General features: G+C 48.9%; 6 protein-coding genes across 6 annotated transcripts; 3 read left to right on the top strand and 3 right to left on the bottom strand.

Annotated features, from left to right (window-relative positions):
* Nucleotides 1–645: 645 nt before the first annotated feature.
* FSST1_008994 (uncharacterized protein) lies at nucleotides 646–2,334 on the bottom strand (the record flags this gene model as incomplete). The annotated part of the gene is made up of 7 exons (XM_083225929.1): nucleotides 646–756; nucleotides 817–893; nucleotides 957–987; nucleotides 1,189–1,320; nucleotides 1,636–1,664; nucleotides 1,723–1,833; nucleotides 2,241–2,334. 7 exons carry the CDS (start codon nucleotides 2,332–2,334, stop codon nucleotides 646–648), a joined length of 585 nt encoding a protein of 194 aa, XP_083084955.1.
* An 8,837-nt stretch (nucleotides 2,335–11,171) lies between these two features.
* Nucleotides 11,172–12,227, top strand: FSST1_008995 (S-adenosyl-L-methionine-dependent methyltransferase; the record flags this gene model as incomplete). Its single annotated transcript, XM_083225930.1, has 4 exons — nucleotides 11,172–11,209; nucleotides 11,344–11,488; nucleotides 11,555–11,641; nucleotides 11,733–12,227. The coding sequence occupies 4 exons, from the start codon at nucleotides 11,172–11,174 to the stop codon at nucleotides 12,225–12,227; spliced, it is 765 nt and encodes a 254-aa protein (XP_083084956.1).
* Nucleotides 12,228–13,529: 1,302 nt separating this feature from the next.
* On the bottom strand, nucleotides 13,530–14,467 carry FSST1_008996 (histidine phosphatase superfamily; the record flags this gene model as incomplete). The annotated part of the gene is made up of 4 exons (XM_083225931.1): nucleotides 13,530–13,611; nucleotides 13,666–13,884; nucleotides 13,967–14,233; nucleotides 14,289–14,467. 4 exons carry the CDS (start codon nucleotides 14,465–14,467, stop codon nucleotides 13,530–13,532), a joined length of 747 nt encoding a protein of 248 aa, XP_083084957.1.
* Nucleotides 14,468–15,493: 1,026 nt separating this feature from the next.
* FSST1_008997 (uncharacterized protein) lies at nucleotides 15,494–15,868 on the top strand (the record flags this gene model as incomplete). The annotated part of the gene is made up of 1 exon (XM_083225933.1): nucleotides 15,494–15,868. The coding sequence occupies one exon, from the start codon at nucleotides 15,494–15,496 to the stop codon at nucleotides 15,866–15,868; it is 375 nt and encodes a 124-aa protein (XP_083084958.1).
* Nucleotides 15,869–15,898: 30 nt separating this feature from the next.
* On the top strand, nucleotides 15,899–16,255 carry FSST1_008998 (uncharacterized protein; the record flags this gene model as incomplete). Its single annotated transcript, XM_083225934.1, has 2 exons — nucleotides 15,899–16,027; nucleotides 16,082–16,255. 2 exons carry the CDS (start codon nucleotides 15,899–15,901, stop codon nucleotides 16,253–16,255), a joined length of 303 nt encoding a protein of 100 aa, XP_083084959.1.
* A 281-nt stretch (nucleotides 16,256–16,536) lies between these two features.
* FSST1_008999 (ubiquitin-specific protease UBP6) lies at nucleotides 16,537–18,384 on the bottom strand (the record flags this gene model as incomplete). Its single annotated transcript, XM_083225935.1, has 3 exons — nucleotides 16,537–16,592; nucleotides 16,643–18,316; nucleotides 18,369–18,384. 3 exons carry the CDS (start codon nucleotides 18,382–18,384, stop codon nucleotides 16,537–16,539), a joined length of 1,746 nt encoding a protein of 581 aa, XP_083084960.1.
* Nucleotides 18,385–18,771: the final 387 nt, after the last annotated feature.

The following is an 18,771-nucleotide window of genomic DNA, read 5'->3' on the forward strand; positions in this document are numbered from 1 at the left end:
GATCTGGATCTTTGTTTCTTTGTCCAAGCCGGGGTCCCTCTCAGTCGGTTCAAACAGATGACGCGGAGAAATAAAGCGCGTCTCTCTCTCTCTACTTGACGCACTACAACAAACAAATGAGAAACAAACAAGAAAGAGGCTTGCCGTGGAGAGCTGGGAATTTCGGCTGCGTCTAAGGCTGTCGCCTCTAATAAGCTTGGGCCTGGGTCTGTCATTCATCGTGTTGGGCATTCTACTGAACCTCAAAACATGGAGCTACAACAGGCGTCAAGAGACAATAGTAGCCATGTGAAGTAATGAATTGCTAATAGGGCCAGGTAGAATATGGATGGATGTACATATGTACAAATCAGCCGAATTCTTCACCCAACGGAATGCCAGTCAACCACATCTCAACGGGCACGGCGCCTCCCTCCCTCGAGTACCGTAACCTGGACTTAGTCATGCTTTGCTTAAACGCTAGCAATCCCAACCAAATATCCATCAATAACGTAGTATTCTTTGACCTACTTGGTGCTATTCGAAAGGGCACTGGATCAAAAAGAATTTATAGAAGCACAGGGTGAAAGAACCAAGTGTGCCAGCTGAATACTAAGGTGAACGAACCCAAAACTAGATAGTATTAGACCGCAAAGACGCGGCAATTCAAGGTTTAATGCCCATGGCGGCAGAAGCCAAACTGCCGCGAGGTTCGCCCGTCGCCAACCGGCTCAGTGTGAGTGAGCATCGGTCACAGGCATGATGGGTGGCAGACTGCTGTGGTTTGAGTGAGAATAAAAGCCATCTGAGTCATACAGTATGGGACAACGAAAACACCCGACAGCACTGAACAACATCCATTTCGTTCAGTACATTCCCTGTTCCATATCGTGACAGGAATTGCTTCAGAGGCTCTGATGATTGACAGACAACATACCTAAGTGAGGAGGATGGTATGAGGTTCATGGCATACCTACCAAGAAGGGAGGGGCGTTTTAGCGCGGTAGTCTGTCCCAGCAGTATGGAAAGGTATAATCTAGATAGGCAGGTCCCGAACAGAACTTCCAAGTAAGGCCAGTAAACCAGGCCAAGGTGAGGCACGAAAATGGAATACAACAGAGCGGCACAGATCGTTGCAAAGAAGAATTAGTGCTGCTAACCCAGTGCATGGTTTCCTAGAGCACACAGCCCTGCCCTGCCCCGATACACCACCTTGGCCTTGAACCAAGAATCGGCTATTGCATGAGACCAGTGGTACCTGACAGCAGTCGAGGGGCAAACAATCAGCCGATACGGCGCCCGGCGATAGGTCCGATCAGGGACGCCGGCCAAACCCCCCAGCTGGAGTTGGGACCTTGAAGCAAAGCTCCAGCCAAGACAGATCACGTATCCCACAACTCACAGGAGATGGAAATAGCACTTTCATGAATGCGCCGTATCCGCTAACAAGGCAAGCACATGCTCCATAAGAGTGGTTGATCAAGTGTGCGCGTGTGTGTATGCACGGGCAAGCAAGCGTCTCGTGTGGGCCTGGTCTTGTCCGACCAAGGAAGACAAACAAACAGTGTGCGCGCGTTGAATTAAGAATGAGAAGAAAAAAAAGAGTTGAAAAGCTCGTGAAGGCCCGTTTGGAAAAGTCATAGTTGATCGACGTACGTAAGAGCTGGGAGGAGGGTACTGATAGCCTGGAAATGGCCGAACCTATCAGCTGTCAGATCTGCCATGAGCTTGGAACCGACTTACTAGATGTGGTCTCAACCTGACCCAAGACGTCGTATCCAATTCCAGTCAGATAGGCCATGGTCAACTTAACTATCTCTACATGGAGACCAGAAAGGCCGGATCGGGCCTTGGCTATGGATATCGCAAAGAATATCTTGATGTGTTGTGTTTATTTGCTGCTGATTTCGCAACAGCACAAGTGCCCAATCAAGGGTTGGTGTGCGTGTTAATCTGCCAGGATTCCTGGGCACCTATCCCTTCGCTTGGGAACAGGGACAGAATAATAAACGCTACCAGGACGTTGCGTTGCGGGCGGAATGTCTTGGGATCTTTTTTGGAGCCCTGAACCTTGGGCTGCGTGGTCTGGGGTCCTGCGCTTGTTCCCGACGGCGGGTTGCAGAGACGGCCGCAGGATGCACCACCAGTGTGGTGTAACAGGGCGTGTCAGATGTGCTGGGTGTGCAGATTGAACCAATTGCCATGGCTGTATTCTGTCCAAGATGAGCAAGAGGGGTCGCCGTCGAGGTGTGGGTTTGTACCTTTACCACCACAATGTTGAGGAGGAGAGCAACTGAACCCTGGCAACGGTCGTGGGACCTGGCTGGAACCTCGGTGCGGCGGATTCGAAGCCATGGAAGACGATAGTGGGAATGGCCGACGCAGTTAGCTAGTGTCAGTGTCCCATCCATGCGAATTGCCCTTGGTATAATTCATGCAGCTCGACCGCCCTCTACCACCAAGGTCACTCACAACTTACTATGTAGTAGTATGACGGGTGAGTTGTGACTGACTGTTCCCTTCGCAGTTCACCATTCCATTCTTGTCGAGTCTCACATGTGCCCCGGTTGAGATTTAATTGTCTTCAAGTCAATTTTGTATCATTCCTTCGGGTCAAGAGCTGCCGCGTGGATACCTAAAGCAGAACTCAGCAAGAGTAGCATGATCAACATGTATGTGTATATGCTTGGGCGAAACAGATTGATTCGCAGAATGTGTCGCTCAGTAACTTGTCTATCGAACAAGCTGTCAACCGCACACATTGATCACAGATCCTTCGAGATGTTGATGTAATGAGGCATTGATTTGACTTGATGGGAACGAGTAAGTAATAGGTAATAGCTTGACGGCTTTGCGTTATTGCGGGAGGAAGGCCAGGTTTTGCCAAATGATCGCGGGTTACCTGGGACGGTCCGGCCTGCATTGGTATGGATGCTGATGCTGGGCACCCAGTACAAGGGTATGGTTCTTGGGACGCTACAACGCTGGGACCTGCGATCCTCTCCCCACGCCACCCTGTACAGAGTACCTATTCGTGATGGACACGTACCTAGGTACCTAATGTCAGAACTACTGCCGCCATGCGGCAGAGCAGGAGAACTCGTTACAGTTCTTGACGGCATTGTCGGTGAACACAAATATCTTTCTTCCGATTTACTTCTTCAGTTAATACCATATCGGACCATATAGTATTAGTTGTATGGCGTCGCGTTTCAAGCCCTGATCAACCCGACTGGGAGGGGAGCTCACGGCTAAGTGTCATGATGCTCTCGTCCAGGCAGTGGTCAATCACCGTTAATTAGTGTAGGCATTCATCAATGGCAACATATGAACAGGATCATCAGAATGTGATGAAAGCCTCCATCACCCTTCTTGAACTTGATGTCGTTCCTAGAAGACAAGCGAGGGACTCCAGCACAGCTAGCAAATACCGGCCCCCATCCTCTCACCGCTATGGATGGCATCGAGGGAGTAGTCGGCAACGAGATAGCCATATCGCCGTATTGGAACATGTTATGGTATGATAAGAAGCATGAAGGGTTCTCAACAGTATTCCCAGTGGCATTAAGAGTCGTTGATTCTCTGGTGTTTACTAACCCCTGGTAATATCGGCAAACAAATCTGCGTATAACCTTTGGGCGTGATTACTCAATACGACGCAGCGCTTCCTTGAGTCGGCACTGTCATGTAACAACTCTCGCATCGGATTGTCTCGAAAAGGGAATACCTTTAACCGCGGTGTAGGTACGATGCCGGAAGCTACCCTGCAATGCCAGGCGTTCCAAGATTGTACGTTCAGTATGATTAAGTTCTCTTCTGGTGGCCTAGAGCATGAATGTGAGTTAAAATGTTGGTAGGATCTTGTACCATACCATCGAGGGTTACCTGGGTATACCAAAAGGTTTGTCGACCAGTCCAACAAGGGCTCATTATTGCTGGATGATATCTGTCAATATGATGCAGTGCGGTTCAACCCGCAACTTTCAATGTAGCGCCGGACTTGATAACCCAACGCACTGTGAATCCCCGCCTAAACACGAGGGCATCTAGCACGTACATCCATCCATTCGCTTACCACCCCTGCTTCGTCGCCCATGTGCCCATAATGCCCTTTTCCCTTACCCTTCTTGGGTCTGGTACCACTTCTTGACAGCCCCCTTGGGTGATGAGCATCCACACGACCAAGACGACTCATGCAGGTCGACAATATTCAACTCCATGCTCACTCATCGGCGCCATGTCATATTTGGCTCGGTCCAGTCAGACACGAGAAGGCGCACAGTGTGTTTTCAGACAAATCCAGCAGAACGGGTGCCTTGCGCTTTTCCACGCAGTAGATCGGGCCATGACACACAGAGACAGAGGCTTTGCTTTGCATGCCTGATGGCCCCTCAGGATTGCTCTATCAGTTTCACCCCTCATGGCTCAAGACTGCCTGTTTTATTCCATAATTTATTCAACCGCCCACATGGCTCAAAACTCTTCATCAAAGAAACACCGAGAGTCGAGTCAAAGAAACTGATTGGCGTCTTGGTTCGCTTGTATTTGCACGTTTGGTCTCAACTTCGTACTATCAACGTGGCGATTATACTTACGCATCAAGTTATGCTCTGCCGGAACCTCTAGCCTCGATATCGAACACCTTTGGCTATATCGGACATATTTCGATTGAGAGGTTTCGTTAACACAACAAGCAAGTTTCTATGCCGAACACCAAGCCTTATTAATCATTATCATCATCGTCATGACAGGATTTGCTGCGGATGGCCACAACAGACAGGTTTGTTTTTGAAACGATCTCGCTCAATGCTCACACTGCCGGCTGCAAACAAGCGAGCGGCGTTGTGGATGGCACGACGGACTGACTGCTCATCCCGATTCCGGAGCGTACTGAGCTATTAATGTAAATAATAATGTGTTGCAGGCCGACAGGTCAAATCTCCTGTCATGACAAGCCTGGGGTTCAACTCAGCTATTGGCTAGCTGGTCTTGTGACCACACCGAATCGTTATGTCTTTATCGCCCGTGGCCCGTTGAGTGTCACGAATTCTCACTGTGGAGCAAGGCTCCGGTTCTCTGGAAACCGGAATGGACTTTTTTTTGGCGCTATCAGGGACGGTGCTTGTTCATACAATTGCTATCAACCAATTAGAACTTGAATCCTCCCTCTCATCTCTAGCCACATCCAAGGCACGGGAGCGGCGGCCTTTGAGGCTTCTTTGGTTCTGGGCAATGAAAGTCTGTTTTGGAGGGCGTGTTTTGGGAAAGGCTGCGCTTGCGGAGCTTCGAGTAAGTCTGTGGACACTCATCAGCTGAAAAACAATGCTACAACAGATCTGTAATGTATAACGGACTGAAGAAAAAGCGTGAGACACGACCATAGTGAATTGCATCCTTCGTCGTAACACCCTGACCATTAGCGTCAGAGGTGGGATGGATGGGCCAACAAGTCATTTGCGTCAGATTGCTGGTATCCATGATGCTCAGGGAGCCGAGAGCCTAAAACCCTTTGTTAAGCACGGCTGGGGGATTGGACATCTTGAAAATAGGAACCAGCCACGACCGCCAGCGTGGCCTGCTTGTTCGTACTTGAGCCGCCCACAGAGAAGGCTCATCCCGTCCCGTGTACTACGCCCAAACCCTCCTTCATCATGCATTTCCCTTTCCCATTCGCCAATTGTGCGATTCTTGATGATGACCTTGTCAAACAATGCAAACCAGTAATGCACGATGTTACGCTTTTGCTTGCCCGTGCAGGACAATATGCATCTTTGATACGTGTAAGAAGACCAAAACCCACATTTTGGTGGTTGGTGGTTGGTAGGCTATGCTCGTAGTGATGGAGACACGCAGCCTTTCCCAGAACTGGGTTGTTGACCGCCAGACGAGAGAAGGAAGCTGTTATTAACGCTGGTCAACGCCGTCGCTATTGATCCATGTATTGGCCTTCGGCACGGACAATGTCGCGGGACTTTCAAAATGGTAAACTCGGCTAAATTTTCGAGTGTACGTGGACCGCCGACGGCCACTCTGCATGTAGTCACAGAGTTGAGGTGCATATGATCCTGACCGTATTGTCTGTCACCCATCAGTCGATCCATTGATGATGAGACACGCACCGAGAATGGCGCGCGGCGGTTGATGTGAGATAGGGACATTAGTTCATATTATCACTCGAACTGGAAAGCAATAAGTTTGTGATTCAATTGCCGGTAAGCAAGTGAAAGGTCACGCATTCATTCATAACATAGGTAATTTGAAATGGCTCGTGAGGAGTGCATACCTAGGTACCTTCCGACGCATTGGCTGTTTTCTAGTGGGCCCGGGGTGGTGCCGTCTGACCATACGGGGCATGCGGCTTGCGGCTTCTAGGTGCGCGTCGGGCCGCAAGGGCTATCCCGTCTAAGGAAGGGAAGGGGTTTGAAGGGAGATAATTTTTGTCAACCCGGCAAGCCGCGTCAAGTCTGCTTCACGTGAATTGCCTCCAGGATTTCCCTCAACGGGTGGGAGGCGCAGCCCGGCAGCCAGCCATGCTTCCTACCTGGGATACAATCCATCAATGATGAATTGCTAACCCTAGGCAAAGCTCGGTTACAACACGCCTCCTCAGGGGGACATTGCGTGTCCAACCTTGTCGTATGCTCATCGAATTGTAGCAGTCCCACTGTGTATGTCGGTCGCCCAGAGCTGATATCCAGCCTACAGCAAGCGTGGTGCGCTAGACCCTGGCGATGGGAGTGGTATGGCTAGGGTGTGCATGACAGGATGCATCTATCTGGGAGCAGATGTTACATAGTAGCATAAACAGGATAACTGTGTACGCGAACACGGCCTATGCGCTGCGATGGGGTGCGATGGGGCGCGCTGTTGTATCAGCGCCTTCGAATATGCATATCTTCATCCAGAACAGGGGCAGAGTGCTGGCGTTGAGGGCCTAGGTATTATGCCACTTGTCTGCTAACCCCGAACTGTTCGCTTATGTAGACAGGCGGAGCTGCTTGAACCCCCGGTCTACATAAGACCATGACAGTATCGCAAACTGGCCTATCAAATCACAGAATCATTTGTGTTCCAATAGGAACAGGCGGCCTTGTCTGTCGTCTCCGAAGATGGGAGAGGCTGGTCAAGTAACTGGAACGGCAGCAGCCCTTGGAATCGAAACAAACGGCATTGAGGTGGCGGTTACCTTCCTCACATGATGGTTGGAACATGGTATGTTGGAAAAACGCAGATGACGATCTGAACCCCTCGGCGTTTCTGACCTTTCTACTCACATGACCAGAGTGAGCTGCAGTAACAGGGAGCATCGAAGTGGACAGACCCTGACGAGTCATATTAGTAAAGATACACGTTTTGATAACCGGACATACTACATCTAAAAGATGTCAAAACGACGCCAGCGATAAAATAAGTACATATATACCATCTTTAGGCACCGTGTTCTTGAGCAGTTGTAGATGGAATAAGATCACGCGCTGTAAACTCGTCTGTGGCCAATCGAGTAATGGCAGTGTGGCGCATGAAGGCAACTCAATGCAACGCCTGATATTCCACCAGGTAACTGAATACACAAAGTAATGAGGAATTGAATTCGTAGAAGAACGGATTAGCACCTTGATAATAGATATTACCTGCCTAGGTAATGTACCAATGTCAGTAAATTTTGTACTAGGGTAGGAACGTGAAATAGAAGCCCAGGGTTAGGCAGACAGGTGCAGGTTGGTAAAAATCGTACCTGTAGTGGAAGTGACAGTCAAATTGGGAAGGAACGCTTGATTTCCATGCCAATTGCCCTTTGCCAGTTGTTCATCGCGCAACCTTCAACGTGTCAATTTTGCAAGGCAATCTAAACATTTCAAGAAACTCATGTTTGAGTCGCCGGAGCTCATGCTCTTGAAATTCTATCTCTGTTTACAGGTTCTCTTATCCTCTGCCTGTACCACATCCTCGCTCTATTTGGAAAGAGGCTCTTCCTCCGCCGGCCTCTAATAAAAGCTGTCTTTTCTTCTACCCCTTCTCCTGTTTTCTTCGGCAATGGCAATAGTCAATCCCCTTTCCCCATGATACAGACAGGTACACACGAGGTACACGACAAATTCTACGGTCAGGAATTATAGTGCCACTTGCAATTGTCTTATCAGCAACATGCAGGAGTTGTCGAGTTAGATCAATTTGTTCTACCACACAGAACAGTGCCAGAATGCTATACTCAAAAACCAGAAGCAGAAAATGCAGCTTGGGAGACACTGATTTGTGATAAACCCTGTCGCTGAGCATTGGGGTAGTGATATTACCCAGTAAGAATAGCCAGAATACTAAAGCAGAGGGTAGTTCTATGAAATTTTCTTATTGTTGAGTTGGCGCACGACCGTGCCATGACCTTGACACATGTCGCACTTTGGCTAGGATGAATAAACGGTTAGTGTTGACTAGGCTTGCCACAATCAGTCTCTCAGTACTCTGTACGTCAAAAGCCCAGCCAACAAGTGAGACATACTCTATACACTCTGTAGTACTGTACGGTACAAGATCGGCAAGGGAGATTCAGGCCGATACACCGATTGATACCAGGCTGTGTGTGATATTGCAGTAATGGCTACATGCACCGCAACCAGCATCTACCATATCACACCGACACTTTTTAATTTCAACCAACAAACCCTATAGGACAGTAGCACTAGTACTCATAATAACTCAACATTTCTTCTCCTGGAAAACCTGGGGCTGGTGTCATTGAACCACACCATGCTTGTCTGCCATAACCAGGGCTTCATCGCATGGGCCCACTTCGATTGGCCTGGCTCAGGCAAGGCCCGGTCCGCCAATCGCACACGTCGAGCTACGGTCACGTGATGCAAAGCTCATGCGGAAGACCCCTGCGAGCTCGGGTAGACTGCATGTCTCCCGCGATCAGTCCCGGTTTTACTCGGGTGCCGTGGCTTTAATGGTCGGGCCGCCATACCTTAATGAGACAGGCGAGGTTACCGTGTCATGGATACGATTGTTGACTTGGGGGGTGAGCTGCTTGAGCTTGAAAAGGGAAAGAAAAAAAGAAAAGAAAAGACTAAAAGCAAAAAAAAGGGAAAAGAGGTTGTATAGCCAATCATTCAATTGTTCTTTTAATTGGGTGCGTCAGAACCCCCCTAAAAAAACAAAAAACTGTCTCTGCTGGACCGTAAAAAGCAATATGCATGCAGAATGGACTCTCAGATGGTGAGGATGACAGAAGAAGAAAAGGAAAACAAGAAAATGAGTGTAAGGGTCAATAGCTGTTGTAGCTGCATTCATCCATCAAAGCCTGCCACGTCGCAATTTTACGGCGCGGCACGGTCACTGGTCACCTTGCGCCATCCCGGGCTGCATGTCATCCCCTACGCCGCCAACTCCATGGGTATGTGATACTGCACTGTACTGTACCGTGTCTGTAGTACAGTGCGAGTGTACAAGGGTACACGAGCCGATGCTTGCTATTCCTATTCCAATATTGGAAGAGAACCCGCAGTCAGCCAGCCCCTTACTGAGTCCCCCCTGGTCTGCAGAGGATCATGCCAATTGCATTAATCCAAATTTTGCCTGCAACTTGGTCTCAGTCTAATCTGATAATAAACCCAGATGCTAGAACAAGATGTTATCCATCCGTCTAACGATCCGTTTGAAACCGCATCAAGCAGCTTTATTTGTAACAAACGGCACTGCGAAAAAGCAAGACCAACGATGCATACAGGTACACTCCTCCAGCACCACGAGACCTCGCCTACATGCACGGCAACCTGCAGGCTGAAGAGTGCGCGTTGGCTTTGGCTGCAGTCATTCATTGTATGATGAGATGGACCCCCTTGTGCGAAAACACGCCCCAAAATCATGCTTGCTTCGTTGAGTGCACCTCACATCTGAGTTTTGCGACGCGTGTCGAAGGGGGTTTTATTGCAGCGTTTTTGCCCATTCCAAGTATTTACTACCTACCTAGGTAGGCATGCACGCTTGAGACATAGGCGCTGTATAGTTAGTACAATTGGAGTCATCATAAGCAAAAAAACATGTCTGTCACCGGCACCAAATACAAAACTGTGCCGAGCGACGGTGAGTGTGCAGTAACTAATATCTGAGATTATGGACATTGAATGCCGTGACAAAATCAGGGCGACGAGGTGGACAATAACCCCTCTACATCAAAGATGCTTGCCCTTTCAGTGTTCATCTGATGAGTTGGACAATCTTTCATGATCATCTATTAGCTCCTCTACTCGCTCACCACGTTGGCAGTCATCGTTGGGTATACAAACAGGAGACCCATGTCGTCTAGAAAGGCGGATATTCTACCTGACACGCAAAGCAAGGGGATAGACATGGTTATCATATTAGCAGACCCAAGATGCACCAACATACGGATACCGCTTGCGAATAATGGAGATTTAATTATCCCTTCCAGACTCACCGATCAGCGCTGACCATGATCAAACCCCATCCTCCCTTTCTTCTCTTCGGGCTTGCGCACATCAAGCCTCACAATGTAAATTCCGACGAACCAATACTCCACGGATGCGGCTACCTGTCTGCCGCATTTGCACACGTTCTATTTTAATTGCTGACCCCTCCCCATATTTGGTGCACTGTCAATCGTTGGCGGACCGGCGCGCTCTTGCTGCCGCAGGACCAGGGTCATCCAATTCGACTTGGATCTGGACCAGCTGCCTCTGGATTGAGATATGCCCAAGGCGACCAATTTCGCTGTAGTGCATTCATAAATGTAATCCAAACCACAGAACTCGTAACCTGCCCCGACTTGTTGGGTTAACATTCCGACTACTAATAAATGCATTGCGGTATGTCTTGGGCAGGGCATCAAAATTATTACTTAGTAACTTACCTACTGCAGCCGCCCTTAGTCCAGCTCTCGGGGACTTCAATTGCGGGGTCCTTTTCTCTGTCGTCGACATTGGATCGCGGAGATATCCTCATAAGTCTGCGACACGAGGTAACTGCCCGAAAACTCCCCGGCCTTCTGTATAAAATGGCCAAACTGGACAAACGACATATGTTTGTCTAACAAAACAACCGCCGCATTTAACACTCTGTGAAACCCTGTTCCGGGCTCTCAACAAGCACACGTTTGTCTTATGAGACGCTATCCGTTTCTCTTCTTGTACAACCTGTCCTCTATTGCATTTGGCACCAGTAACGACTCTGTCACCATGACCGACCTAGTGTCTGAAAACCAGGCTTACTTTGGGTACGTAAATATTTGGCGAACACTGTATTGAGGCCAGTTCTGTTTGACGCTAGCACACGATGGACGGCGTGGATGTTAGCCGTCCTGTGCTGCACGGTTTAGTGCAGTTAATCGCTAATGTAGTGCAATCACAGAAAGATCGCCAACGAGTACGACCAACGCAACGCAGATGCGATTGTGCAGTTGGAGCACAGTATTCAGCGCAGGATCCCATTTATCGGCATCAAACAAGATGGCAGATTGCTAGACTACGCATGTGGTACTGGCATGCTGTCAAGGGTGAGCGGTTCCGTTCCATGAGATGCAATTTGAGAAGGTCAAGTTAAAACTGACGGTGCATTTCAGGTGTTGGCACAGCATACGAGTGAGGCTATTGGCATCGATCTTTCCGAGCATATGGTTAATGTATATAATACCCAGGCTCAGAACCAAGTCAGTGATACCCTCCAACGAAGAACCCCAGGTTATTATTGGCCGGGTGTTCGAGTCTCCAGCCATGGTGAACTATCCTAACGAGACGCAGGGCTCTTCTCGACTGGCCTTTCAGGGCAACTTGGCTGATCCTACAGACGTCTCTCCTGAGGCCTTCGCAGACTCCAAGTTCTTCGGCTTCGACGTTGCAGGTGTAGGGCTCGGATTCCATCACTTCGACAAACCTGATCTGGCGTCTAAGAGACTGGCCGAGCGTCTCAAACCTGGGGGTGTTCTTTTCATAATCGATTTCGTCGCCCACAAGATAGATCTCCAGGATGCCGCGAAGCGTGGTATCGCGCACCATGGCTTTTCAGAGGAACAAATCAGGAAAATGTTTGAGGACGCTGGTCTTACCGACTTTGCCTACCAAGAACTCCCAGAGCCTATTACATTCAAGGATCCGATGGGCCATGGCCATAACCACGGACACACACATGATGGAAGACACGCCGATGGCAAACACGGGCATGGAGAAGGCTATGATGACAACAAGGGCCGTCCCATGACCAAGCGAGTGTTTATCGCCAGGGCATCGAAGCTCTAGTACTTGGATGGCTGTGCCTTTCTCATTCAGATGTATTTGGAATTGCGAACTCTAGTAATAGAAAGGCTTTCACAAGATCTTCTATCATCCCAATGGCATAATTACTAATTGATGAACAACTCAGAGATCCGACCACTACTACTCTCAGCCAACTCACTCGATCAATTGATCTCAATACGTTTATGGCGGCTAAGCATTATGCCCTGTACTACAATCTATACAAATAGTGTCATGTCATTCCAAATGACAAAATATCTTTGCTAAGGCCAGCTAGGGCCTTGCGCGATTACGTAGTATACATAGTATCACATCATCCTCGGGCACTGGAATACAAATTTACACTTGACCTAAATTATGAAACCTAACTGCAATCTAGAAGTGGGCTGACCCATCTGGATATTGGGTTGCACTTCAGAAACACGGCTTCAAGGGCTACCTGCCCGGCAAGTGTAACCCAACTTCTCCTCTGCTGCCCGATAAATCTGGGATAGACTTGTTCAGTCCGGATAACTTCATTCTTGAGCATTCCCTTCACACCCTTATATCAGCTGGATCGTCCCGTCCCGCTTTTGCAGCTGACCGGTAAACGTTTCTTGATAATATGACGTGCGGACACATTCTTCTTCCGGTGATAGCCATCATTCTTTACCATCAAGGGATACCGTGAACTATGCTTGGCGTATTACTCGACATACTTGGAGTACATTATGCGAAATTGGCCATGACGTCTTCGAGATGATGGGTTCGAGAAGGGAGACACTGGTTCGTCCGGTGCGGCGCGGTCCCGTGTCTAGGACACAAGGAGTGATATCATGTGCGTGCCGCCTCTTTCAGCCTCATCCGTGCTTCCAGAGCGTCCAAGTATGGGGTGGACTGAGTTGTGCGACGAGGCGTTGTGCTTTCGTAGCGTTTCGTTACACGCCCTTCTTCACTAAGAAGTATTCGGGTTAAGATTGTTGAACTAGTGTGAAACAGCTTTGATTGTGAAGGCGGTGACACCGAACGGAGGTTTAGTCATTTGCGTCAAAGACACCAGCATAGAGAAGGCCTCTCCCTCTCGGGATCTGGAGTCGTCTGTGCAAGGTCAGCTTCGATTCTTGAAACATTTGCTGCTTGTGTAATGATAGGTGTAATGTCAGAAGAAGGTCTGCTCGGCGGGAAATTATGTATTGCCATCCCTGGACTAGGGCGACATGGCCCAGATGTTGGTGTGATCTTGGAAGCATGTTTATTAAATGACCAATTCTATATTTTAATAAACCATCAAGTGGAAGGCACTTGGAGGTATGGCATGTGTAGTGGCTAATTGTCTTGGCCATCAAGTTCAACCACGAAGGCGCCGCCCAACAAGAGTGCTGGCTCTTCGATTCTGTGATGTTCATAACTTGGGTAGCATTAGCATCCGCGTACGTGAAGTGACCGCTGTATTACAACTTACCTCAGAGTTCCGACGCCACCCGCTTCTAGCAAAAAGGTTGGACCTTCTCGTAAAGCATAACCAGCCCACCTCATGGCAAAAGCACGAAGGATGTGTCCATGAGCAACAAGTAAGACGTCACCACATTGATCGCTTCCTTGGTCCATGGCTGGCTTATGCCATTTCTCTCGAATCTCTTCTATCAATTGATCGAGTCTCCTGCTGACATCATGCGGGCTTCTAGTAACAATGTTAGATTGACAAGATCATTGATGGAGGTAGGAAAGGAGTATAGGGTAAGTTGGAGATCGGGTTCACTTACTCTCCACCTGGACAACCATCCTTCCATATATCCCAGGACCCCTTGATCCCCTTTTCGGCCCTGATCTTGCGAATTTCTGGAGATGTGATTCCTTCGTAATCACCATAGTCCCACTCTCGGATATAATCTGTCACTTCGACCTCGGCCTCACACTGCAGGCCAGTCCCATCAGGGGTGTCGCCGTGTGGTGTCCAGGGTAGAGGACGGCTCAGTCCCAGATTGAGCAGTTCAAATGTTCGCTGAGCACGCTTTCGGGGTGATACATAACTGTGATATATGTTAGCCTGTACGTTAAAAAAGAAGAGCAAAGAATGCGACTCACATATGAGCGATCTTCTTGGGAGCAATGAGACGGTCTGGGCCGACAAGAGCCTTTCCCGTTGCCTTCACGCGCTTCTCACCATTGGCAGTAAGAGGGATGTCAGTCAGGCCAGTATGACGACCATCAAGCGACCACTCCGTCTCGCCGTGGCGAATGAGGAAAACACGGGGGGTTGACATGGTTTAATGCTCAGTGAGAAGGATTGAATGATCTCCAGAATCTGGCTAGGGAAATAAAGAAGAAGCTTTTTTTTTGAGATTCGCAAAGCAGCTCGGGCCGAGACTGTCATTATTTGAGTTAGTACTATTCTTCAAATGGTGGATTGGAAAATGACCTGACATGAATATATAGCCTATGAAGGTGGGGTTGAACAGACCACGCTCAAGTTTCGGAAGCTGATGTTGAAGGAGGGAAGGGCAACTTTTTGATCGTCTAGCTTATTAGTAAGCGACTGGCATGTTTGGAGAAGTATTGAGAAAATAGACAAGAGGTGAAAGTTTGAGGGAAATGGATTATATCGAAACTTGTTTTTGGTGTTGCAGTGGATGGATTACGTTTGAGTGACAAACCCCGCCATCAGCCAGGTAATGTCTTATGAGAGGGGCAAGCAAGTCACCGTCCGTCTGCCCCTAATATCGTTCCTCTAATATATCTACTAGGTAGGTAGGTAGTTACTTAGTAATTGGATTACTAATGGGGAAGTAGGTCAGAGAAATTTCAAGTTGGAATGCGAATAAAGTATTGCCTGTTGTCTGGTGGTTCCAGAGGTTGACAGTTATTGAAGGTACGAGGTGGTTGTGACGAAACTCGGCCAGAACAATGTATAATTACAAGACACATAATCACTTAAGGTACGCACATATCTACCTGCCAAACCAGATCAGTTTATGTGATTGAGGAAAGTTATAAGTTCTCTATCAGTAGGAGGTAGGCAGTACTAATAATCCAGCCAGTTATTGAGTTAGTACCTACCCCAAGCCGTCAAGTTTACAATTTCTTTGCGTCTAGGTACCTACCTACCTTCCAGGGCATGGATGCTTCCTCGAATGAAAAGAAAGTCTCCCCACCAAAATCTTAACAATAACAATCTTACCAATTATTACCAATATCCTTTCTCTAACTACTAATACCTACCTAGGTACCTACCTACGGCCCCATTATTGCGCTTGTGGTTGTGACATCAGCAAGACTTTGAACCCCCCACGATGCCCCTCCTCCACACTCTAGCTTCAGCTGCAGCTTGCTTAGTCAGGATTATCACCAATCCACCTTTATCATTGTTAAAGATCCACCCAGTGGTCGCCCCCATCGATCTCCGCGACGCCGATTATTCTTCTTCCGTAGCCCGGCACCGGTCCGCCTCCGAGTTTCTTCAAGATCCGCCGTCGCCGACTCCTCCGATCGAACTTCAGATTCTCTCTTCTATACTGAGACCTCCATCTTCACAACCGCCACCGCAGCTGGAAGTCAACTCGACGGGCTCAACCGTTTCAGCAACGACTTCGGCTTCTTCAACCTATCGCCAGCTGTCACCTCGAAAGCGTAGAGAACTGTCGGAGAAGGCCTGGCGAGAGTATTAGTGATACCATTGACTTTATCCTGGAAACAAAATGGCTATGCACAAGTGGACACGGCAGGAAAAGTTCAAGCGTGGTGTTTGGGCTGTCGCTTTTGCAGCATGCATTTTTGCTGGAACTATCACCGGCGCGCAGCTAAAGACGGACAACGAGAAGAAGGAGGTAGGTCGTTACCTACAATCCTCCTCAGAGACCGGCCGTTGACAATCGTGACAGGCCATTCAAGAATTCCGGGCCACTTCTCCTAATGAGCAAATCGCTGCCCTGCTTTCCCAACGAAAGTCTTTAGTTTCACAAAAGGCAGTTCTTCAGAGGAAAATCGATGCTTTCGACATTCGTGTTAAAGAGCGCGAAGCTGAGAAAGCAAGGAGAGACAGTGATTCATCATAGCGACTGCTTTAGAGTTGATGCTGTTGTACTATCATATTGTAACCTTTACGAACATTGTATTAGAACCCGATAAAGGGATTGGCGTTATTCACTGGCCACAAGGAGTCAGATGGCTGGCGCGGGAATAGTATGACCAGATGTGCGAAAATATGCCTGGAATAACAAATGAACAAGTCAAGTGTTCAGACGACAGACAGACGATGCCAAAATTTAGACTTTATTGATTGAGGGCTGCTTTTCATGCTCTCCCCTACGCCTATCTGGTCATGCCATATCCCCCCCTATCCATGTTGATTCGTTGATTCATCCCATGTCATGTCCATGTAATAACGTACTTCTGCGCATGTAGTAGACTTTCATTCATACCATTTTCTTACTCCATAACACCTTCGGCAGAAGGCAAAGGAATGGCGCAGTATAGAAGAACGAGAGCAGAATGAGACTCACCGCCACCAGCAAGTGTGTCGATCTTCTCAGCTTCGACTTCTGTCACCTTGTCGTCGTTGAACCACCACCACTTGCCATCCTCCTCACCCTTCTTGCCAGTCTTGGGGTCAACAGGAGCAGCCTTCTTAACATAAGAAGTGTAGTGGCCACTGTCTGCGCTGGCACCTTGGTGTGTTATGACACCACGGAGCTCATAAAGACCAGACTGGTTAGCACCATCTTCGTTGCGCAAGTCGGGGTTGATGAGTGCGTTCAGCTCCTTCTTGGCCTCAAGGATGGAAGCGTTCCTTTCAGCCTCGATGTCGGCATCAGTCTTGTATGTCTCACCCTCCTCGCCCATAACAGTGTCTCCATCAGCCGGCTTGCCCTCCTGCTTCTTCTCGGCTTCATTTCTCTCCTTCTCGGTAGGAAGGCCAGCACCGCCAGGGATATCGCCGACGTCCTGGTCATGAGTCTTCTTACGTCTCTTGCGAGCACGCTCAATATCCTCCTCATCCTTGCGAATTTCGCGAACCTTGTCGCGCACAGGAACCAGAGCGCTCTTCAGCTCATCGGAACAGAACTCAACAATATCAAGCTCCTTTGGGAAAGTGACTTTTCGCATGATCTTGGCCTTCTTCTGCGTCTCTCGTTTCCAGAAGAAACGCACAAAATGCACAGTCAAGTATTTAGGAGCACGGGAGATCTTGGAGGTTCTGGTGTAAAGAGCATTGCGGCCTAGAACCTCAGACTCTTTCTCAAACTTTTCCTCCAGTGCGGCAAGAATACCGTCTCGGAGATGGTTCGTCGAGCTGTCGATGTGGCAGTTGAGTTTTGCAAATCTGTCCGTAGCGACGACGGGCACTTCGCCCTCAATGGAGGCCTGCTCCTCGTCGCACTTTAGTACAGAAGAAAACTCACCAGACATATACTTCTCCACAAAGGATTTTTTGGATGAGTTTTCACTACCAGTGATTCGGAGCTTCTGGTTAAGTTGCTGCACGATCTGGGACCAAGCCTCCTCTGCATCCTGCTGAGCATAGCCTTGTCCTGTCTTGGACTTTTCCGCGAATTGAGGGAACACGGCCCGCAGAGCACCTAGGAAGGTCAGGGGGGGCAAGGGTGCCTGCGTTGTTCCCATCCTCTTGTACAGACTCGAAAGTTGAGATGCAATGTCCATGTTTGTGCCTGCCGTCATGAAGTTGCTGCTGCTGCTGCCACTCTCAGGACTGTACTTGTCTAGAGCATCCTGAAGCTCAGGGATCACGCGCAGGGTTTGGAGAGTGGAATTGAGGTAGCATGTGTTTCCAAGATTGATAAGGCCGGCAGGAGTCGCACCGACTTGTTGAGCTTGCTCAGCTTCTGTCATGTCCTCGACAAACTTGATGGCCTCTTTCGGTCGGACAAGCTCACCACCGCCAGCGCTCGGGGTACCCATCATCATGATAACTTGGCCGGGCTTCAGGCCCAGTTTGCTCATATCGGCATCATCCTTGAGTTGGCCACCCTTTATGAGGATCTTTTGGCGCTCAGGCTCCACATTGGTTAGGCTGAACATTTGGAGCTTGAAGTCTTCGCCGGTAGAGCTGGGATCGATTTCGACATCGTGCTTTTTCCCCTGGTGTTTCACTACGACTACTGGAGGTAAGAGAGTGATTTCAAAGCAATGCGGCGAAAAATGACTGACCTGAAATGGAAGACATGGTTGTGGTTAATCGGAGCTTGAAGGCTTGAGGTGGGGTGCAGGGTGATTAAGTAATTGTGGAAAGAAGATGCCGTCTATTCACACTCTTCCTGAGAATCCCAAGATCTAAAGAAGAAGAAAGAACAGAAGGAAGAGAACAAGTCAAGAATGCATCCCCGTGAAGGTGTTGTTTGCAAACGGACAGGGCGCAGAAGATGCTAGAGATGCGTCACCGAGTGGTACCTGGAGGAAGGCGAATTGTTAGTGGGGAAAGCGGTGTAGTTTCCGCGGGGCCTCGAGGAGCTGTGGCTGTGGCTGTGTGGGAAGATTAAAGCCACAGAGAGCTCTTTGAGGGGGTCAAGCTCTTTCACTGTCCAAGGTCTCCCCCCATTCATCACGGCCCCAC

The sequence above is a fragment of the Fusarium sambucinum genome, chromosome II (assembly GCF_050947815.1).
Source record: "Fusarium sambucinum isolate potato_lamoka chromosome II, whole genome shotgun sequence".
NCBI lineage: Eukaryota > Fungi > Ascomycota > Sordariomycetes > Hypocreales > Nectriaceae > Fusarium > Fusarium sambucinum.